General features: G+C 50.1%; 1 protein-coding gene across 1 annotated transcript in view; it reads right to left on the bottom strand.

Moving 5' to 3' along the window:
• Nucleotides 1-1,291: 1,291 nt before the first annotated feature.
• LOC311229389 (fibroleukin-like) overlaps nt 1,292-17,603 on the bottom strand; it is a gene marked incomplete at its 5' end in the record, with an annotated part of 19,362 nt that continues 3,050 nt past the window's right edge. Inside the window, 3 exons of the mRNA XM_084315477.1 lie at nt 1,292-1,649; nt 5,636-5,904; nt 16,085-16,200. Coding sequence (XP_084171603.1) covers nt 1,307-1,649; nt 5,636-5,904; nt 16,085-16,200 — 728 coding nt within the window. The 3' untranslated portion in view covers nt 1,292-1,306. The remainder of the gene's footprint in view (nt 1,650-5,635; nt 5,905-16,084; nt 16,201-17,603) is intronic.

Raw genomic sequence — 17,603 nt, 5'->3', positions numbered from 1 at the left:
ATCTTCGAGATAAAGATTGAATGGATGGAGAGTGAATGGGGCGACGGGACAAAAGGAGGACGACACTCAGTCAGTGATACACAATAATAATGATATGAAATCAATAATTCAATCTCAAGCATAATTGTCTATGTACATAATTTCTTTCATTTTATTTTCAGGCACGTGAAAAAAACTTTGTTTATCAGAAATAACGGAGCTGCTCGATGACCAACAGAAGAGGTTGATGTACAGTATGGTGGAGTGATGATGTACAGTATGATGGAGTGATGATGTACAGTAGGATGGAGTGATGATGATGTACAGTAGGATGGAGTGACAATGTACAGTAGGACGGAGTGACGATGGAGTCCATGGTTTTCAAATGCCTGCTGCTCACGGTGAATTTAAATAACACAACAACTCTTTGAATAAATATACATTTCTATCCTTTCGTGAACGTTCAATTGTCGTTCAAATCGCTTGATACATTAAAGGAACATGGCAACATTATGGGAAATGCACTTACGTCTTCTCCAGAGTCAGACAAGAAGATAGATAGATACCAGTTTCCTCTCTGTGCGTTCAGTAGAAAGCTATCTGGCTGCAAGCTAGCCTATAGCTTAGCACAAATGACAAGACTAGACAGCTAGACTAACCAGTTAGTCTAACTGTTGGACAAGAACACCTCTCCCGGAGTTCTAAGCTAGACTAGTGGTCCCTTATCCGCTTCCATTCATTTGTGCTATAAGCTAGGCTTTACGCATATTTACCATAATGTTGCAGAGCTCCTTTAAGAGCGAGAAGACACCTTTTCGAAACACAGTCATTTCCAGTGAACGACAAACAGCTGAGTATAATAGCTTAAAGAAGCTTCCCATCTGAGATTGGCTATTGAGTACAGTATGTATATGTTAAAGGAACATGCCGCCCTTATGGGGAAATGCACTTACCATCTTCTCCAAAGTCAGACAAGAAGATACGATACAAATGTCCTCTACGCGTTCATTAGAGAGCTATCCGACTGCAAGCTAGCCTAGCTTAGCACAAATGAATGGAAGCAGATACGGATCAGCTAGCCTGGCTGTTGGCTCAAAAACACCTCTCCCCCCCCCCCACCCCCCTCCCCTCCCCCGAGTTTTAAACGAGGCTTTGGCCGATCCGTATCCGCTCCCATTAATTTGCGTTAAGCTAGGTTAGCTTGCAGCCGTATAGCATCTCTACCTAACGGACTGCGGAGAAGACGGTAAAGGCGTGTTTCCACACGTCCAGCGTTCCTCTTAAAGTGAATCTTTCCACCGTTAACGTCCTGTTTTTGGAATAGACTCTAGACGGGTCCCGGGAAACTCCGCGGCCTGGTCTTCATCTCTATGCTCTTAAAGGAGTATCGCTCTCCGGAGCGCGTGTCCGTCAGGATGTACCAGGCGCCCCAGTAGATGCCGTTGGTGAGGCCCGTGTACCGCCCGCGGTAATACCGTCCGTTCAGGTTGGCCGCCAGGCAGGCGTCGAACCACCAGCCCGCGCCGTAGTACTGGGCGCAGTTCCCCGCCGCGTAGCGGTCGTGGTCCCGGTCGGCGGTGCTGAACGCCCTGCCGTCGTGGTTGTAGCGCTTGCTGTAGCTCAGGGCGTTGCCCGCATCGCCCGAGTACTCCCGCGCCGTCAGACGGTACCTGGGAGAGGAGAGGAGAGGAGAGGAGAGGGGAGGAGAGGAGAGGAGAGGAGAGGAGAGGAGAGGAGAGGAGAGGAGAGGAGAGGAGAGGAGAGGAGAGGAGAGGAGAGGAGAGGAGAAGAGAGGAGAGGAGAGGAGAGGAAAGGAGAGGAGGAGGGAGAGGAGAGGAGAGGAGAGGAGAGGAGAGGAGAGGAGAGGAGAGGAGAGGGGAGAGGAGAGGAGAGGAGAGGAGAGGAGAGGAGAGGAGAGGAGAGGAGAGGAGAGGAGAGGAGAGGAGAGGAGAGGAGAGGAGAGGAAAGGAGAGGAGGAGGGAGAGGAGAGGAGAGGAGAGGAGAGGAGAGGAGAGGAGAGGAGAGGAGAGGAGAGGGGAGGGGAGAGGAGAGGAGAGGAGAGGAGAGGAGAGGAGAGGAGAGGAGAGGAGAGGAGAGGAGAGGAGAGGAGAGGAGAGGAGAGAATTGTACTTATTTATCTGGGCCAGTTTACTGAGAATGCGTTCTTAGATGGGGAACTACTTTCTGGGGGAGGGAGGGATACACTTAGTCATCAGGCTCCATAACTGTGGGCATGGACTGTTTCCAATAGCTGGAGAGCTAACGGTGGGAGAACTTGAGAACTGTTGCGGACTCTGGTGCAGTGTCATTGTCACTATTCACTACATCACTACCACGGCTGGACTGGTCATCTGGCTCACGGGCATTTTCCCGGTGGGCCGACTCACCTTGGGGCCGATATAATCCTATTCATAATTATTTATTTTTTTGTTTGGTCAACGACCGGCCCACAAAGCAGGGACAGCGGCCCATTGGTTTATTGTCTTTATACTGACACTCGGCTGGCCCAATCACATCTCTTACTAAGCCCCACCCCCTCCCTTGCTGTCCTCTCTGTTTCACGTGTCAGATCAGATGCCGGATCAGCATACATACAAAATGTTTTCATGGGCAGAGATGGGGGTTATAATCTGTCGTATTTATGCTTTAGATAAATTATAATTCGGGACAAGGAGAGTACGTTAGCTTCTTTATTGCAACGTCAGCAACATGAGTGTGAATCTATCCTAGGCTAGCAGCCAACTCGCCATCAGGACCCCGTGTGCGGGTAGTTAAACAGAAAGGTGCGCCTAGCGCGCCTGTCGTAAATGACATATTCAAGGCATGAATATTACACAATCTAAGAGGGAAATTGAATTTAAAACAACCTATTGTCCGTACAACTCTCAAAAGCAAGTGCATCTCATTTTGTGGGGTATCCATTTGGAATGGCCTTGACGTAGCAATAAAAACAAGTAATACTATTGAAATGTTTAAATGCAGATAAACAGGAATTCTTAATTCTAATATTGGAACCTATTCAACTCGATCGAATGACAGGATGGTTCTTAGGGTTCCTCAAGTTTGTTCTGATCTAGGGAAGTCAGCTTTTTCCCTCGATGCCTCTAACTCATGGAATGTCCTTCAACTCTCGCTGAAATTGGAGGTTCTCCCTTCCCTCGGTATGTTTAAACATATGATTTCAGACCATGTAGTTAGTTGATATTTTTTAATTATTTTGAAATGTTTTTTATTTATTTTTTACTCTGGTGTTTACATTTCTGTGAATATTGAATATTAAAAATTTCATTATGTAAAATAAATCGTCATTTCTGTAAATGAGGGAAACCTCAGATGCTTACGATTTTAAATAAAGGTTGAAATGAAATGGGAAAAAAAATTAAATACACATGGTATGGATTACTGACTGTTATTACTATCTGTGGCAGCTCTCCACCTACACGTGGTAGCACATTAACCCTTTCACTGCCACACGACAGCCGGTTAACCCTTTCACTGTGACAATACAGAAGGTTAGCCCTTTACTATCACACAACCGATGGTGATGCTCCATCATTAGCATCATTAGCTCCGCGGATGCTACACTGTAAAAGATTTATGTATTTTTCACGGGAAATTCACTGTATTATTTTACAGATTACTTTTGTTTTTCTACTTTAAGTGTAAATGCCATAAAAATACAGTAAATTACCTTTTATCAAAATATGAACCCTTAAATAAAGGTTGTAATCTGTCAAATGTATTTGATTTTACTGTAATTTGACAGTAAGTATTTGGCAACCATTGATGCCAGACATTTACCGTTTTCTTGCAGCTTTTTTTCTTACAGCGTATAGGTCGAACTCCCCAAACAAACAAGCACACCATTGATTTAATTGCCATATAAATCACATACAAAGATTTAACTATTACTCCTCTCTGAACATGAATATAAAACAAGAAGGTGATCTATTAACTGTGTAAACATTATGCAATATTCATCATTGATATTTGGATACTTGAAATCTGTATGAACTGAGTGGTTAGTCTCAAAGGAAATAAGATGGAACTGCTCCATGCATTCATTGAATAAACAACTATTTGCTCATTACCAGTATGGTATTGTCTAAATTGTACAGCTTTTTGCACATCTTTGTCAGGGAATTCCAAAAATGCTGGACCTGAATGTACCAGTTAATTGTAATCATCTCTCTCCTTATGTCTAGTCAAGCCAGGTTGTGGAGGAGAGAGACAGGGAGGAACAGGCTATAGACTATACTTTGCCCGTCCTGAACCTGCTATGATGCAGATGTTTTTACATCACCACCCAAAACAAGATTCAGCCAAGAGCGAGTGAGTACACTGGTCCACTTGTCCATGGCACTTACTACCCAGCTTTGTAGTGGTTTGGGGGAATAGTGCAGTAGGTACGCATATTTAAGGGGACCGCAAGGATGGTGTACTGGTGGGTGGTGTCCGACCGATTGTGGTGGGCCGGTCTGGGCCAAAAATGCCAGGGCCGATTTCTTTGTCCCAGTCCAGCCCTGATCACTACTGACTGAATCCTGCCATTCCACTACTAGTATCACTAGTATTACGTTCTATCACTATGTTCAATGTTGATTACCCTCAATGTTTATTACTTCTCCTGCCTATAGCCCCCCCCCCCAGGGGATCAATTAGGGAACACTCGACATGCCACAGAGCAGCTCCATGAGAGGAGTTAGGGGGTTTTATGCCTTGCTCAAGGGCACTTCGGCGGTGGTTGCTGAACGTCGTAGGGGGAAGCGCCCCGACCCACTAGTCACAAGCCTCTTCTCTCTAAGATAAGATAAGATATTCCTTTATTGATCCCCCCGGGGGAGATGTGGGCGTCAAAGCAACGTGGGGGAGGGGGGAGGGGAGGTACAGGTATGGGCAGGGTAATAGTAGAGAGACGCGAATATAGGCAATACAATTTTATCTGAGTATATAAACAGTGTGAACAGAATAATTAAATTCTACTAAATGGAATCCTCAATCCACCTCATCCACCTTGACGTGTGTGTGTGTGTGTGTGTGTGTGTGTGTATATGTATATGTGCGTGTGCGTGTGTGTGTGTGTATATGTGCGTGTGTGTGTGTGTCTGTATATGTTTGTGTGTGTGTGTGTGTGTGTGTGTGTGTGTGTGTGTGTGTGTGTGTGTGTGTGTGTGTGTGTGTGTGTGTGTGTGTGTGTGTGTGTGTGTGTGTCTGTATATGTTGTGTGTGTGTGTGTGTGTGTGTGTGTGTGTGTGTGTGTGTCTGTATATGTGCGTGTGTGTGTATATGTATATGTGCGTGTGTGTGTGTATATGTATATGTATTATGTATATGTGTGTGTGTGTGTGTGTGTGTATATGTGCGTGTGTGTGTTTATATGTATATGTATTATGTATATGTGTGTGTGTGTATATGTATATGTGCGTGTGTGTGTTTATATGTATATGTATTATGTATATATGTGTGTGTGTATATGTATATGTGCGTGTGTGTGTTTATATGTATATGTATTATGTATATGTGTGTGTGTGTGTGTGTCTGTATATGTGCATGTGTGTGTGTATATGTATATGTGCGTGTGTGTGTTTATATGTATTATGTATATGTGTGCGTGCGTGCGTGCGCGTGTGTGTGTGTGTGCCAGCGCGCGCCTCACCTCTGCCCCTCCCCTGCCACCCTGAAGGTGCTGTAGGTGGCGTGTCTCCTCTGCTGGTGCCAGTCCACCAGCTGGACGCGGAGCACGTGCGGCCCGGCGCCGGCGGAGGTGAGGGCGTGCAGCGCGGCGTTGCCCAGCCAGCGCTCGCCCTGCGGCGACCCGAAGCCCTCCCGGTACTCCCGCCAGGTCCGGTTGAAGTCCAGCGAGCCGTCCGCACGACTCTGGAACACGGTCCACCCGCCGCCCGCCGTCTCCATGTCGCACTCGGCCTGCGCGCGGGGGACACGGGGTCAAGGGTCAAGGTTCAGTCCGTCGACACCTGATGTTCTTTATTCATCTGGATTAAAAACTAAAACTATGCTATAGGCTAACAACAAGGACACTATAAATAAGGAAGGGTCACCACGTCACCGGCGTATTCAGACGATTGTTCACCGTATTTTATACCCAGTTTAATCACCTGCACGTTGTGTATCACTGTTGCACTTTACTGGTACATTTGATTGATTGATTGGTTTTATTTATGGATCCAAAGACACAACAAATCCAAGGGACGACGTGCAAAAGTGACAACACGTATCTCCAGCCTGGTCCCCGATGTTCTGACCAAAGGACTTAATACACTAATAACATATAAAACAACACGTGAAGCAAAAGTCCAACAAATCCATATTCTACATATCGCTGCTGTCGGGCCAAAACCTCATAACTCCAAAAACCCAACTTTTCAGCAGATGAAAAAAACGAACACAGATTTGAGGGTGAATAGAGTTAGGAGGTTTAGACAGATGATCGGTTTAATGCTTTCCCATTGTTTAAACTTTGTAAAACCCACACACACATATGGAGGATGATCTACGGAGTTGATTTATAGAAAAAATAAAATATTAAAAAAATGGAGTTATGAGGTTTTGTCCCGACAGCAGCGATATCTAAAAACAAGTCACTATCATCCTGACCAGATACCACTCTGGCTGGACGCGTGAACACTTTAGGCAACCAACATGCGCTTCCGCGTTTCTCTGATTGGCCGAGCGCCTTCCGCGTTTCTCTGATTGGCCGAGCGCGGCTCCCCCTTAAGCTCCAGGAGAGAGGAGAGAGGCTGAAAACCCGCAGTTCTTGCCCGACTGATGGGAGCCGAATCCCGGATCCGATTTTTCTGATGAATACCCCCAAAACATGGAGGTCCCAAACGCATGGAAGTATTGATTGCGCCGTAACGAATCATTAACAAAATATACCGTTAACTGGAATATGTTGTGCCTTTACACATATGTTGGATTATGTAATTGGTTTGTCATGACAAACTAATAAAAAATCGCGATTTCCATTCATTGTAAACAATGATGCATAGTCACTGTGTGTTGCTGGAGCCAGCGGGTAAATCGCGATTTTTTATTAGTTTGTCATGACAAACCTGCAGGTTTTCAGCCTCTCTCCTCTCTCCTGGAGCTTAAGGGGGAGCTTAGTATTCCTGCCTCTGAGGAGCGCGTCGCGGCTCATGCGCATGCGCGCGCTCGGCCAATCAGAGCAATTCAGAGCAACGCGGAAGCGCATGTTGGTTGCCTAAAGTGTTCACGCTGGCTGGACGCCACACTGCTTCTCATCGTACTGTACTTTTGTACATTGCGCTGTACGATGACAATACAATTCAATGTGGCGGCTACGTGGCGTAGTGGGCAAGGCGCTTGCCACGAAATGCTGGAGACGCTGGGCTCGTCAGTTCGAGCCCAGCGCTCCACATTTGCTTTCAGTTTAGCTGGTCGTCCGTACTAATACACATTGGCCGTATTAGGGGGTGGGAAACTGATGGGTGGGGATCGGGCGTTGTGGACAGCGACTCCCACAGGTCGGTTGGTGCGCCTGCGCAGTAGAATCAGGAAGTGTCGGGGCAGCGTGAGCCTCCCACGCGTTACTCCTCGCCACTGAGAGATCGAGCTGCGCAGGTGAAAAGATGCGACTGCTGTTACCTCAAGTACCGGAGGGGACTTGTGCTATGTATGACTTAGTCCACATTGCAGCCGGCTTGTGGGAGGCAAGAAACAGCGTCCGTGACAGGGGAGGGTTGAATTGGATGATACGAAATTGGGATGGGAGAAAATATAGAAAATGGGAGAAAAAGTGGATAAAAAAAAAAGACAATACAATTCAATGCAATATAATATAATCAAATGGTCTTTTTGGTGTCAGTTATATTGAAGCAATAGATGGGAGATGTAAATAATACAAAACTATACAAGCGATATGAAGAAATAGACATCAATCAATATATCAAACATTAGCTAGTTAACGATGCAGCAATTGCTGATGATTCTAATAACCGAGGCAATACGTTTTAACCCTTTCACGACCATGCTACAAAATGGTTAACCCTATCACTGTGACAATACAGAAGGTTAACCCTTTCACTGCCGCACGACAAAGGGTTAACCCTTTCACTACCACACTACAGACGGTTAACCTGATGGATACATGTTGATATTTGTCTAGTCTATAGTGTTCATTATGTGAGGTTTTGCCCGCTGCTCACCACCTTTTCTCTGTTTCTTTAAAGCCTACTGTTAGAAATTCCCTTCTCACTCACTCTCTCTAGCCCCCACCCTCTCGTTCTTTACTCTCGTTTACTCTCAGTGGCCACACCTGGACTATTATCAATTACCTCTCGCACCTGTGGTGGCAGGCTAATTAGTTCCCCTGTGGGCTTTAAATACCAGGGCTCTTCCCCTCGTTTCGGTGTGGGGTCGTGTTGTATTCATGCTGAGTCATATTCTCTAACATCTAGACTCTTTCGGGAGATCCTCTGGTCTACCAATGCTGTATATGGATTTCTCCAGCCTTGAGATGTTTTGCTCCAGCCTTCGTCTGCTGTCGCCGTAGCCTGTGGAGGAGACTGTTCTGCGCTCCCTGTAACTTCCACGGGAGGCACCCCAGCGTTCCACTGCAGACCCCAGCGCAGCTGTTCGTCCTGACGCACATCTAGACCAACGCGCATCTCCCGGACCCTCGGGCTTGGCACGCTCTCCAGTCACCAGCGCGCAACGCGCATCTTCAAGGGCTTTGGCCACCTGTCGCCGTTTGCCTGGAGGGAGACATTGTACTGCGCTCTCTAATTCTCTACGGGAGGTATTCCAGTGTTCCACTCCAGACCAGCGCGCCAGATGCGCTCAAGCCTTCGCCACCTGCCGCCGTTTGCCTGGAGGGAGACACTGTACTGCGCTCTCTAATCCTCTACGGGAGGTATTCCAGTGTTCCACTTCAGACCTTCGAGCTTGGCACGCTCCTCCGTACCAGCGCACAGACGCGCATCTTCCAGACCTTCGAGCTTGGCACGCTCCTCCGTACCAGCGCACAGACGCGCATCTTCCAGACCTTCGAGCTTGGCACGCTCCTCCGTACCAGCGCACAGACGCGCATCTTCCAGACCTTCGAGCTTGGCACGCTCTCCAGACCTCAGCGCGCCGACGCGCATCTTCCAGACCTTCCTGCTTGGCACACTCCTCCACGTAGACGCACCAGATGCGTCTCTCGGTTCCGACGCGCACACCAAGGTGTGGCGCGCACTCTGTTCCTCGGCTCCGACAGCGGCTACCCGGTGGACGACACCCTCGCCACCGCCACTGTTCCGACGCGCACACCAAGGTGTGGCGCGCACTCTGTTCCTCGGCTCCGACAGCGGCTACCCGGTGGACGACACCCTCGCCACCGCCACTGTTCCGACGCGCACACCAAGGTGTGGCGCGCACTCTGTTCCTCGGCTCCGACAGCGGCTACCCGGTGGACGACACCCTCGCCACCGCCACTGTTCCGACGCGCACACCAAGGTGTGGCGCGCACTCTGTTCCTCGGCTCCGACAGTCGGCTACCCGGTGGACGACACCCTCGCCACCGCCACTGTTCCAGCACTCTGTCCCTCGGCTCGGACAGCCAGCCACCCGGTGGCGATGCCCTCGCCCCGCTGCTGTCCCTGTACCATTACGCTTACGCCTGGGTGAGTTTTGATTGTGATGTCACTCACCCAGCGTAGTGCCCTTGCCCCCGTTCCCGCTGCTGTCCCTGTACCTTTACGCATACGCCTGGGTGAGTTTTGATTGTGATGTCACTCACTCAGCGTAATGCCTCTTGCCCCCGTTCCCGCTGCTGTCCCTGTACCTTTACGCATACGCCTGGGTGAGTTTTGATTGTGATGTCACTCACTCAGCGTAATGCCTCTTGCCCCCGTTCCCGCTGCTGTCCCTGTACCTTTACGCATACGCCTGGGTGAGTTTTGATTGTGATGTCACTCACTCAGCGTAATGCCTCTTGCCCCCGTTCCCGCTGCTGTCCCTGTACCTTTACGCATACGCCTGGGTGAGTTTTGATTGTGATGTCACTCACTCAGCGTAATGCCCCTTGCCCTCGTCCCGCTGCTGCTCCTGCACCATTACGCATACGCCTGGGTGAGTTTTGATTGTGATGTCACTCACCCAGCGTATTGCCTCCTTTAGTTCTCACTTAGTTATTAGTTTGGACATTTCATCTCCCACTCTGTTTTGTTCTCTCGTGGATATTATTTTGGACATTTCATCTCCCACTGTGTGTTTGTTCACACGAAGATAGTATTTACTTTGTTACTTTGTTATTTGGACTGTTCTGCATCTGCTCTGTTTTTTCCCTTTGAATATTAACCCTCTCCTCTGTTCTGCAGAGCGGCCCAGATGTTTTCCCACCAGTCCCCAGTTCCTCCCTGTCCCCAGCCCGCCTCCGCGGTTCTCTGTCCCCAGTTCCTCCCTGTTCCCCAGCCCGCCTCCGCGGGCCTCAGTCCCCTCTGTCCCAAGTTCTCCCCTTCTAGTTCCACCTAGTCCCTAGTCCTCTATCCCTAGTTCTCCTAGTCCCTAGTCCTCTTTCCCTAGTTCTCCTAGTCTCTAGTTCCTCTGTTCCCTAGGCGTTCCCTTAACCTTCCCTTAGGCGTTCCCTTACCTTCCCATAGTGTTCCCTTTTCCTGCCCGCCTCTTAAAGGCACTTTACCTTCCCCTCTTGTGTTATTCCAGTGTTTTGTGTTTTCTCCCTTAAAGGGACAGTGCCCTTTTTCCCTGTTCTAAATAAATATCTGTTTCTTGGCAAACCATCATACCTGTCTTGTGTTGTGCGATTGGGGTCGGTTACAAACCATAACAGTACGACCCCACCAAATCGACGACCCCAGCCAGCACAGACGGTGTATGTTGAGTTTGCCTTTTTTTTTCTTGTTCCCTCTAGCTCCCCTGTTAGCCCTGTTAGCTCCCCTGTTAGCTTGTTAGTCTCCCCTCTAGCTCCCCTGTTAGCCCTGTTAGCTTCCCTGTTAGCCCAGTTTAGCTTCCCTGTTAGTCCTGTTTAGCTCCCTTGTTGGCCTGTTACTCCCCTGTTTAGCTTGTTAGTCTCCCCGGTTAGCTCCCCTGTTTGCTTCCCGTTTTGCCCTGTTTGACCCCCCTGTAGCTAGCCATGCCCTGGCAGCTAACCCAGTCCCTCAGCAGAACCCCTGTCTGCTAGCTTAGCCCCGGCTGCTAGCACAGCCTCTATGTTTATGCAGCCCTTGCTGCTGGCATAGGCCCTGTAGCTAGCCATGCCCTGGCGGCTAACCCAGTCCCTCAGCAGAGCCCCGGTCTGCTAGCTTGGCCCCGGCTGTTAGCACAGCCTCTATGTTAATGCAGCCTTGCAGCTGGCATAGGCCCTGTAGCTAGCCAGGCCCAAGCAGCTAACCCGGTCCCTCTGCATGGCCTCCACTTTTTTGTGTAGTTGCTCCCACTGCTAGGACTGCCTTTTCAGCTAGCAAGGTCAGTTTATCTCACACAGCTAGGACTGTCCTTCCAGCTAGCTTGTTCTCTCATGCTGGTCCAGCCCTGTCTGCCAGCCTAGCTCCGGCAGCTAGCGCAGCCTCTATGTTGATGTAGCAGTACAGCTAGCATAGGCCCTGTAGCTATCAGTGCCCTGGCAGCTAACCTTCCCTCTGCTAGCCCTTTCCCGGTGCTTCCATGGTTACCCCTTAGCTACCCTGCTTGCCCCTCAGTTCCTCTAGACCAGTTGCTCTAGACCAGTTCTCTAGACCCAGTTCCTCTAGACCAGTTCCTCTAGACCAGTTCTCTAGACCAGTTCTCTAAACCAGTTCTCTAGACCAGTTCTCTTGCCCAGTTCGCTAGACTAGTTCTCTAGACCCAGTTCCTCTAGACCAGTTGCCCCTCTGCTACCCTAGTTACCCCTCGGCGACCCTGTTTCTTTTGCTAGCCCCACTCTTGTGGTGGCTTCCCCTGCTGGCTTGGCCAGTACCTCTTGTTTTGCCCCCTGCCACTCTGTCTGTATTTGTTTTGGGTCGCCGGGTGGCTCCCGTTGAGGGGGGGGTACTGTGAGGTTTTGCCCGCTGCTCACCACCTTTTCTCTGTTTCTTTAAAGCCTACTGTTAGAAATTCCCTTCTCACTCACTCTCTCTAGCCCCCACCCTCTCGTTCTTTACTCTCGTTTACTCTCAGTGGCCACACCTGGACTATTATCAATTACCTCTCGCACCTGTGGTGGCAGGCTAATTAGTTCCCCTGTGGGCTTTAAATACCAGGGCTCTTCCCCTCGTTTCGGTGTGGGGTCGTGTTGTATTCATGCTGAGTCATATTCTCTAACATCTAGACTCTTTCGGGAGATCCTCTGGTCTACCAATGCTGTATATGGATTTCTCCAGCCTTGAGATGTTTTGCTCCAGCCTTCGTCTGCTGTCGCCGTAGCCTGTGGAGGAGACTGTTCTGCGCTCCCTGTAACTTCCACGGGAGGCACCCCAGCGTTCCACTGCAGACCCCAGCGCAGCTGTTCGTCCTGACGCACATCTAGACCAACGCGCATCTCCCGGACCCTCGGGCTTGGCACGCTCTCCAGTCACCAGCGCGCAACGCGCATCTTCAAGGGCTTTGGCCACCTGTCACCGTTTGCCTGGAGGGAGACATTGTACTGCGCTCTCTAATTCTCTACGGGAGGTATTCCAGTGTTCCACTCCAGACCAGCGCGCCAGATGCGCTCAAGCCTTCGCCACCTGCCGCCGTTTGCCTGGAGGGAGACACTGTACTGCGCTCTCTAATCCTCTACGGGAGGTATTCCAGTGTTCCACTTCAGACCTTCGAGCTTGGCACGCTCCTCCGTACCAGCGCACAGACGCGCATCTTCCAGACCTTCGAGCTTGGCACGCTCCTCCGTACCAGCGCACAGACGCGCATCTTCCAGACCTTCGAGCTTGGCACGCTCCTCCGTACCAGCGCACAGACGCGCATCTTCCAGACCTTCGAGCTTGGCACGCTCTCCAGACCTCAGCGCGCCGACGCGCATCTTCCAGACCTTCCTGCTTGGCACACTCCTCCACGTAGACGCACCAGATGCGTCTCTCGGTTCCGACGCGCACACCAAGGTGTGGCGCGCACTCTGTTCCTCGGCTCCGACAGCGGCTACCCGGTGGACGACACCCTCGCCACCGCCACTGTTCCGACGCGCACACCAAGGTGTGGCGCGCACTCTGTTCCTCGGCTCCGACAGCGGCTACCCGGTGGACGACACCCTCGCCACCGCCACTGTTCCGACGCGCACACCAAGGTGTGGCGCGCACTCTGTTCCTCGGCTCCGACAGCGGCTACCCGGTGGACGACACCCTCGCCACCGCCACTGTTCCGACGCGCACACCAAGGTGTGGCGCGCACTCTGTTCCTCGGCTCCGACAGTCGGCTACCCGGTGGACGACACCCTCGCCACCGCCACTGTTCCAGCACTCTGTCCCTCGGCTCGGACAGCCAGCCACCCGGTGGCGATGCCCTCGCCCCGCTGCTGTCCCTGTACCATTACGCTTACGCCTGGGTGAGTTTTGATTGTGATGTCACTCACCCAGCGTAGTGCCCTTGCCCCCGTTCCCGCTGCTGTCCCTGTACCTTTACGCATACGCCTGGGTGAGTTTTGATTGTGATGTCACTCACTCAGCGTAATGCCTCTTGCCCCCGTTCCCGCTGCTGTCCCTGTACCTTTACGCATACGCCTGGGTGAGTTTTGATTGTGATGTCACTCACTCAGCGTAATGCCTCTTGCCCCCGTTCCCGCTGCTGTCCCTGTACCTTTACGCATACGCCTGGGTGAGTTTTGATTGTGATGTCACTCACTCAGCGTAATGCCTCTTGCCCCCGTTCCCGCTGCTGTCCCTGTACCTTTACGCATACGCCTGGGTGAGTTTTGATTGTGATGTCACTCACTCAGCGTAATGCCCCTTGCCCTCGTCCCGCTGCTGCTCCTGCACCATTACGCATACGCCTGGGTGAGTTTTGATTGTGATGTCACTCACCCAGCGTATTGCCTCCTTTAGTTCTCACTTAGTTATTAGTTTGGACATTTCATCTCCCACTCTGTTTTGTTCTCTCGTGGATATTATTTTGGACATTTCATCTCCCACTGTGTGTTTGTTCACACGAAGATAGTATTTACTTTGTTACTTTGTTATTTGGACTGTTCTGCATCTGCTCTGTTTTTTCCCTTTGAATATTAACCCTCTCCTCTGTTCTGCAGAGCGGCCCAGATGTTTTCCCACCAGTCCCCAGTTCCTCCCTGTCCCCAGCCCGCCTCCGCGGTTCTCTGTCCCCAGTTCCTCCCTGTTCCCCAGCCCGCCTCCGCGGGCCTCAGTCCCCTCTGTCCCAAGTTCTCCCCTTCTAGTTCCACCTAGTCCCTAGTCCTCTATCCCTAGTTCTCCTAGTCCCTAGTCCTCTTTCCCTAGTTCTCCTAGTCTCTAGTTCCTCTGTTCCCTAGGCGTTCCCTTAACCTTCCCTTAGGCGTTCCCTTACCTTCCCATAGTGTTCCCTTTTCCTGCCCGCCTCTTAAAGGCACTTTACCTTCCCCTCTTGTGTTATTCCAGTGTTTTGTGTTTTCTCCCTTAAAGGGACAGTGCCCTTTTTCCCTGTTCTAAATAAATATCTGTTTCTTGGCAAACCATCATACCTGTCTTGTGTTGTGCGATTGGGGTCGGTTACAAACCATAACACATTAGATGCAGGTGAAATCCTCTTTCAGTGCCTCTGTGCCCGTTTCTTAGGCAGTTAGCCTCTGGTATGCCCGCCATTAGCGTTAGCCACGCTTCTATATAGGCCTCTTTGCTTTTGGAAAGAATGATACAAAAATATATATATTTTGAGATTAGGCCTATACTTTTATTTATTATTATAATTTTTTTGCATTCGACTACTAAGAGGTTGGCAGTCGACTACGGCTCCTTTTGATCGATTAGTTGACTATTCGACTAATCGGGGGTCAGCCCTGTGGCAGTAAGGTGTGTCTGTACCTCCAGGGAGGAGGGGGCAGCCCTGTGGCAGTAAGGTGTGTCTGTACCTCCAGGGAGGAGGGGTCAGCCCTGTGGCAGTAAGGTGTGTCTGTACCTCCAGGGAGGAGGGGGCAGCCCTGTGGCAGTAAGGTGTGTCTGTACCTCCAGGGAGGAGGGGGCAGCCCTGTGGCAGTAAGGTGTGTCTGTACCTCCAGGGAGGAGGGGGCAGCCCTGTGGCAGTAAGGTGTGTCTGTACCTCCAGGGAGGAGGGGGCAGCCCTGTGGCAGTAAGGTGTGTCTGTACCTCCAGGGAGGAGGGGTCAGCCCTGTGGCAGTAAGGTGTGTCTGTACCTCCAGGGAGGAGGGGGCAGCCCTGTGGCAGTAAGGTGTGTCTGTACCTCCAGGGAGGAGGGGTCAGCCCTGTGGCAGTAAGGTGTGTCTGTACCTCCAGGGAGGAGGGGGCAGCCCTGTGGCAGTAAGGTGTGTCTGTACCTCCAGGGAGGAGGGGTCAGCCCTGTGGCAGTAAGGTGTGTCTGTACCTCCAGGGAGGAGGGGGCAGCCCTGTGGCAGTAAGGTATGCAGGGGCGGACCTAGCACATTTGGCGCCCTAGGCGAGCTACACCACTGCGCCCCCCCCACCCCCCAAAAAAAAAACATCTTAACCCTTTCACTGCCACGCTACCAGACGGTTAACCCTTTCACGACTGTCGGTTGTGTGATAGTAAAGGGTTAACCCTCTGTCGTGTGGCAGTGAAAGGGTCAACAGTTATACAGTAAAGTACTGCACCTTTATTTTTTACAAGCAAGAACAAGAGCTAAGAATAAATGTAAAGTGCACACTAAAGAATTAAAACAAATAAACAACTTAGCTACTGTAACACACAATAATAAATATTATTATTATAAAAAAAAAAACAGCTCAGACCGACCGACCGTTTTACATTTTTGGCTCATTTTCCCTTATGTTCGAATTTTTTTAATGTAAAAATAATGGTTGCAGATATAGAGGGGGGCGCCAAAACTGGGGCAAGCAAAAGAAAATATATTAAAAAATAAATAATAATAATAATAATAATATAATTTTATTTATTTTGGCACCCCCCTCTGGGTGGCGCCCTAGGCAACCGCCTACATCGCCTGTAGGAAGCTCCGCCCCTGAAGGTGTGTCTGTACCTCCACGGAGGGCCGCAGCGCGTCCGGCTGGATGGTGTAGATCCCGTTCTCTTTGATGCCCAGCAGGTAGATCTCGGCGCAGTCCTGCGGATGTTGCCTCTCCAGCGTCGGAGCGACTAACACAAGACAAGAGGACATCTACTCAAGCGAGGAATAATCACAGCATCCTCTCCTCAGAATCAAAATCACTGCATTGTAGGGCTGAGCCCAAACGTTTGAACGTTCGGATCTTCGTTACGTTGGCATTCGAATTCTAAATCAACATTCGAATTTTGAATTTTTAACCTGTTAAGCCTGTAGATCCCCCAATGGGGGGGACCCTGCTTTTCTTTATCATAAATCGATCAATAGAGACCGTATTAGATCCCCAATTATCATATCATGGGGTATCATTGGTAAGCACAGTCATTGGCTACTAACCAACTTCGAAGGAGTGCCTAAGCTTAACCGTCGAAAGAACATGCCATCACGCTCTAAGACAAACTCTAACCTTAACCAACTTCGAAAGAGTGCCTAAGCTTAACCAGTGTAGAAACAGGCGTCGGCCAATCAGAGAGCGTCTTGCCAGAAATGCGGCTAGGTTTAGAAATAACGCACACCTCCCTATAGACCAGGAAGTAACCACTACACCTCCCTATAGACCAGGAAGTAACCACCACACCTCCCTATAGACCAGGAAGTAACCACTACACCTCCCTATAGACCAGGAAGTAACCACTACACCTCCCTATAGACCAGGAAGTAACCACTACACCTCCCTATAGACCAGGAAGTAACCACTACACCTCCCTATAGACCTGGAAGTAACCACTACACCTCCCTATAGACCAGGAAGTAACCACTACACCTCCCTATAGACCAGGAAGTAACCACTACACCTCCCTATAGACCAGGAAGTAACCACTACACCTCCCTATAGACCAGGAAGTAACCACTACACCTCCCTATAGACCAGGAAGTAACCACTACACCTCCCTTTTGACCAGGAAGTAACCACTACACCTCCCTATAGACCAGGAAGTAACCACTACACCTCCCTATAGACCAGGAAGTAACCACTACACCTCCCTATAGACCAGGAAGTAACCACTACACCTCCCTATAGACCAGGAAGTAACCACTACACCTCCCTATAGACCAGGAAGTAACCACTACACCTCCCTATAGACCAGGAAGTAACCACTACACCTCCCTATAGACCAGGAAGTAACCACTACACCTCCCTATAGACCAGGAAGTAACCACTACACCTCCCTATAGCTGAGATGACTCCTCCCCCACTGGCCGTGCGCTAATAGTTTTGTGAAGGTTATCAGACCCGGTGTTCATTAAGCCGCTCACCAGCGTGGGGCGAGGGGGCAGCTTGTTTTGTGTTTGTAAGTTTAAACACAATCGCTTACGAGAGGACACATTCAATTAGTTATTTCATTATACCCCGAGGTGTAATCAATCGGCGATGCCGATAACAAAGCCACATCAATTTGCCGGACCTTCCTCCAGATGATTGAAGAACACCTCG

This window comes from Notolepis coatsorum (assembly GCF_963971535.1).
Source record: "Notolepis coatsorum genome assembly, chromosome: 6".
NCBI classification, from domain to species: domain Eukaryota; kingdom Metazoa; phylum Chordata; class Actinopteri; order Aulopiformes; family Paralepididae; genus Notolepis; species Notolepis coatsorum.
The sequence above is the reverse complement of the archived record's forward strand: the minus strand, read 5'-3'. Positions and strand labels throughout refer to the sequence as shown.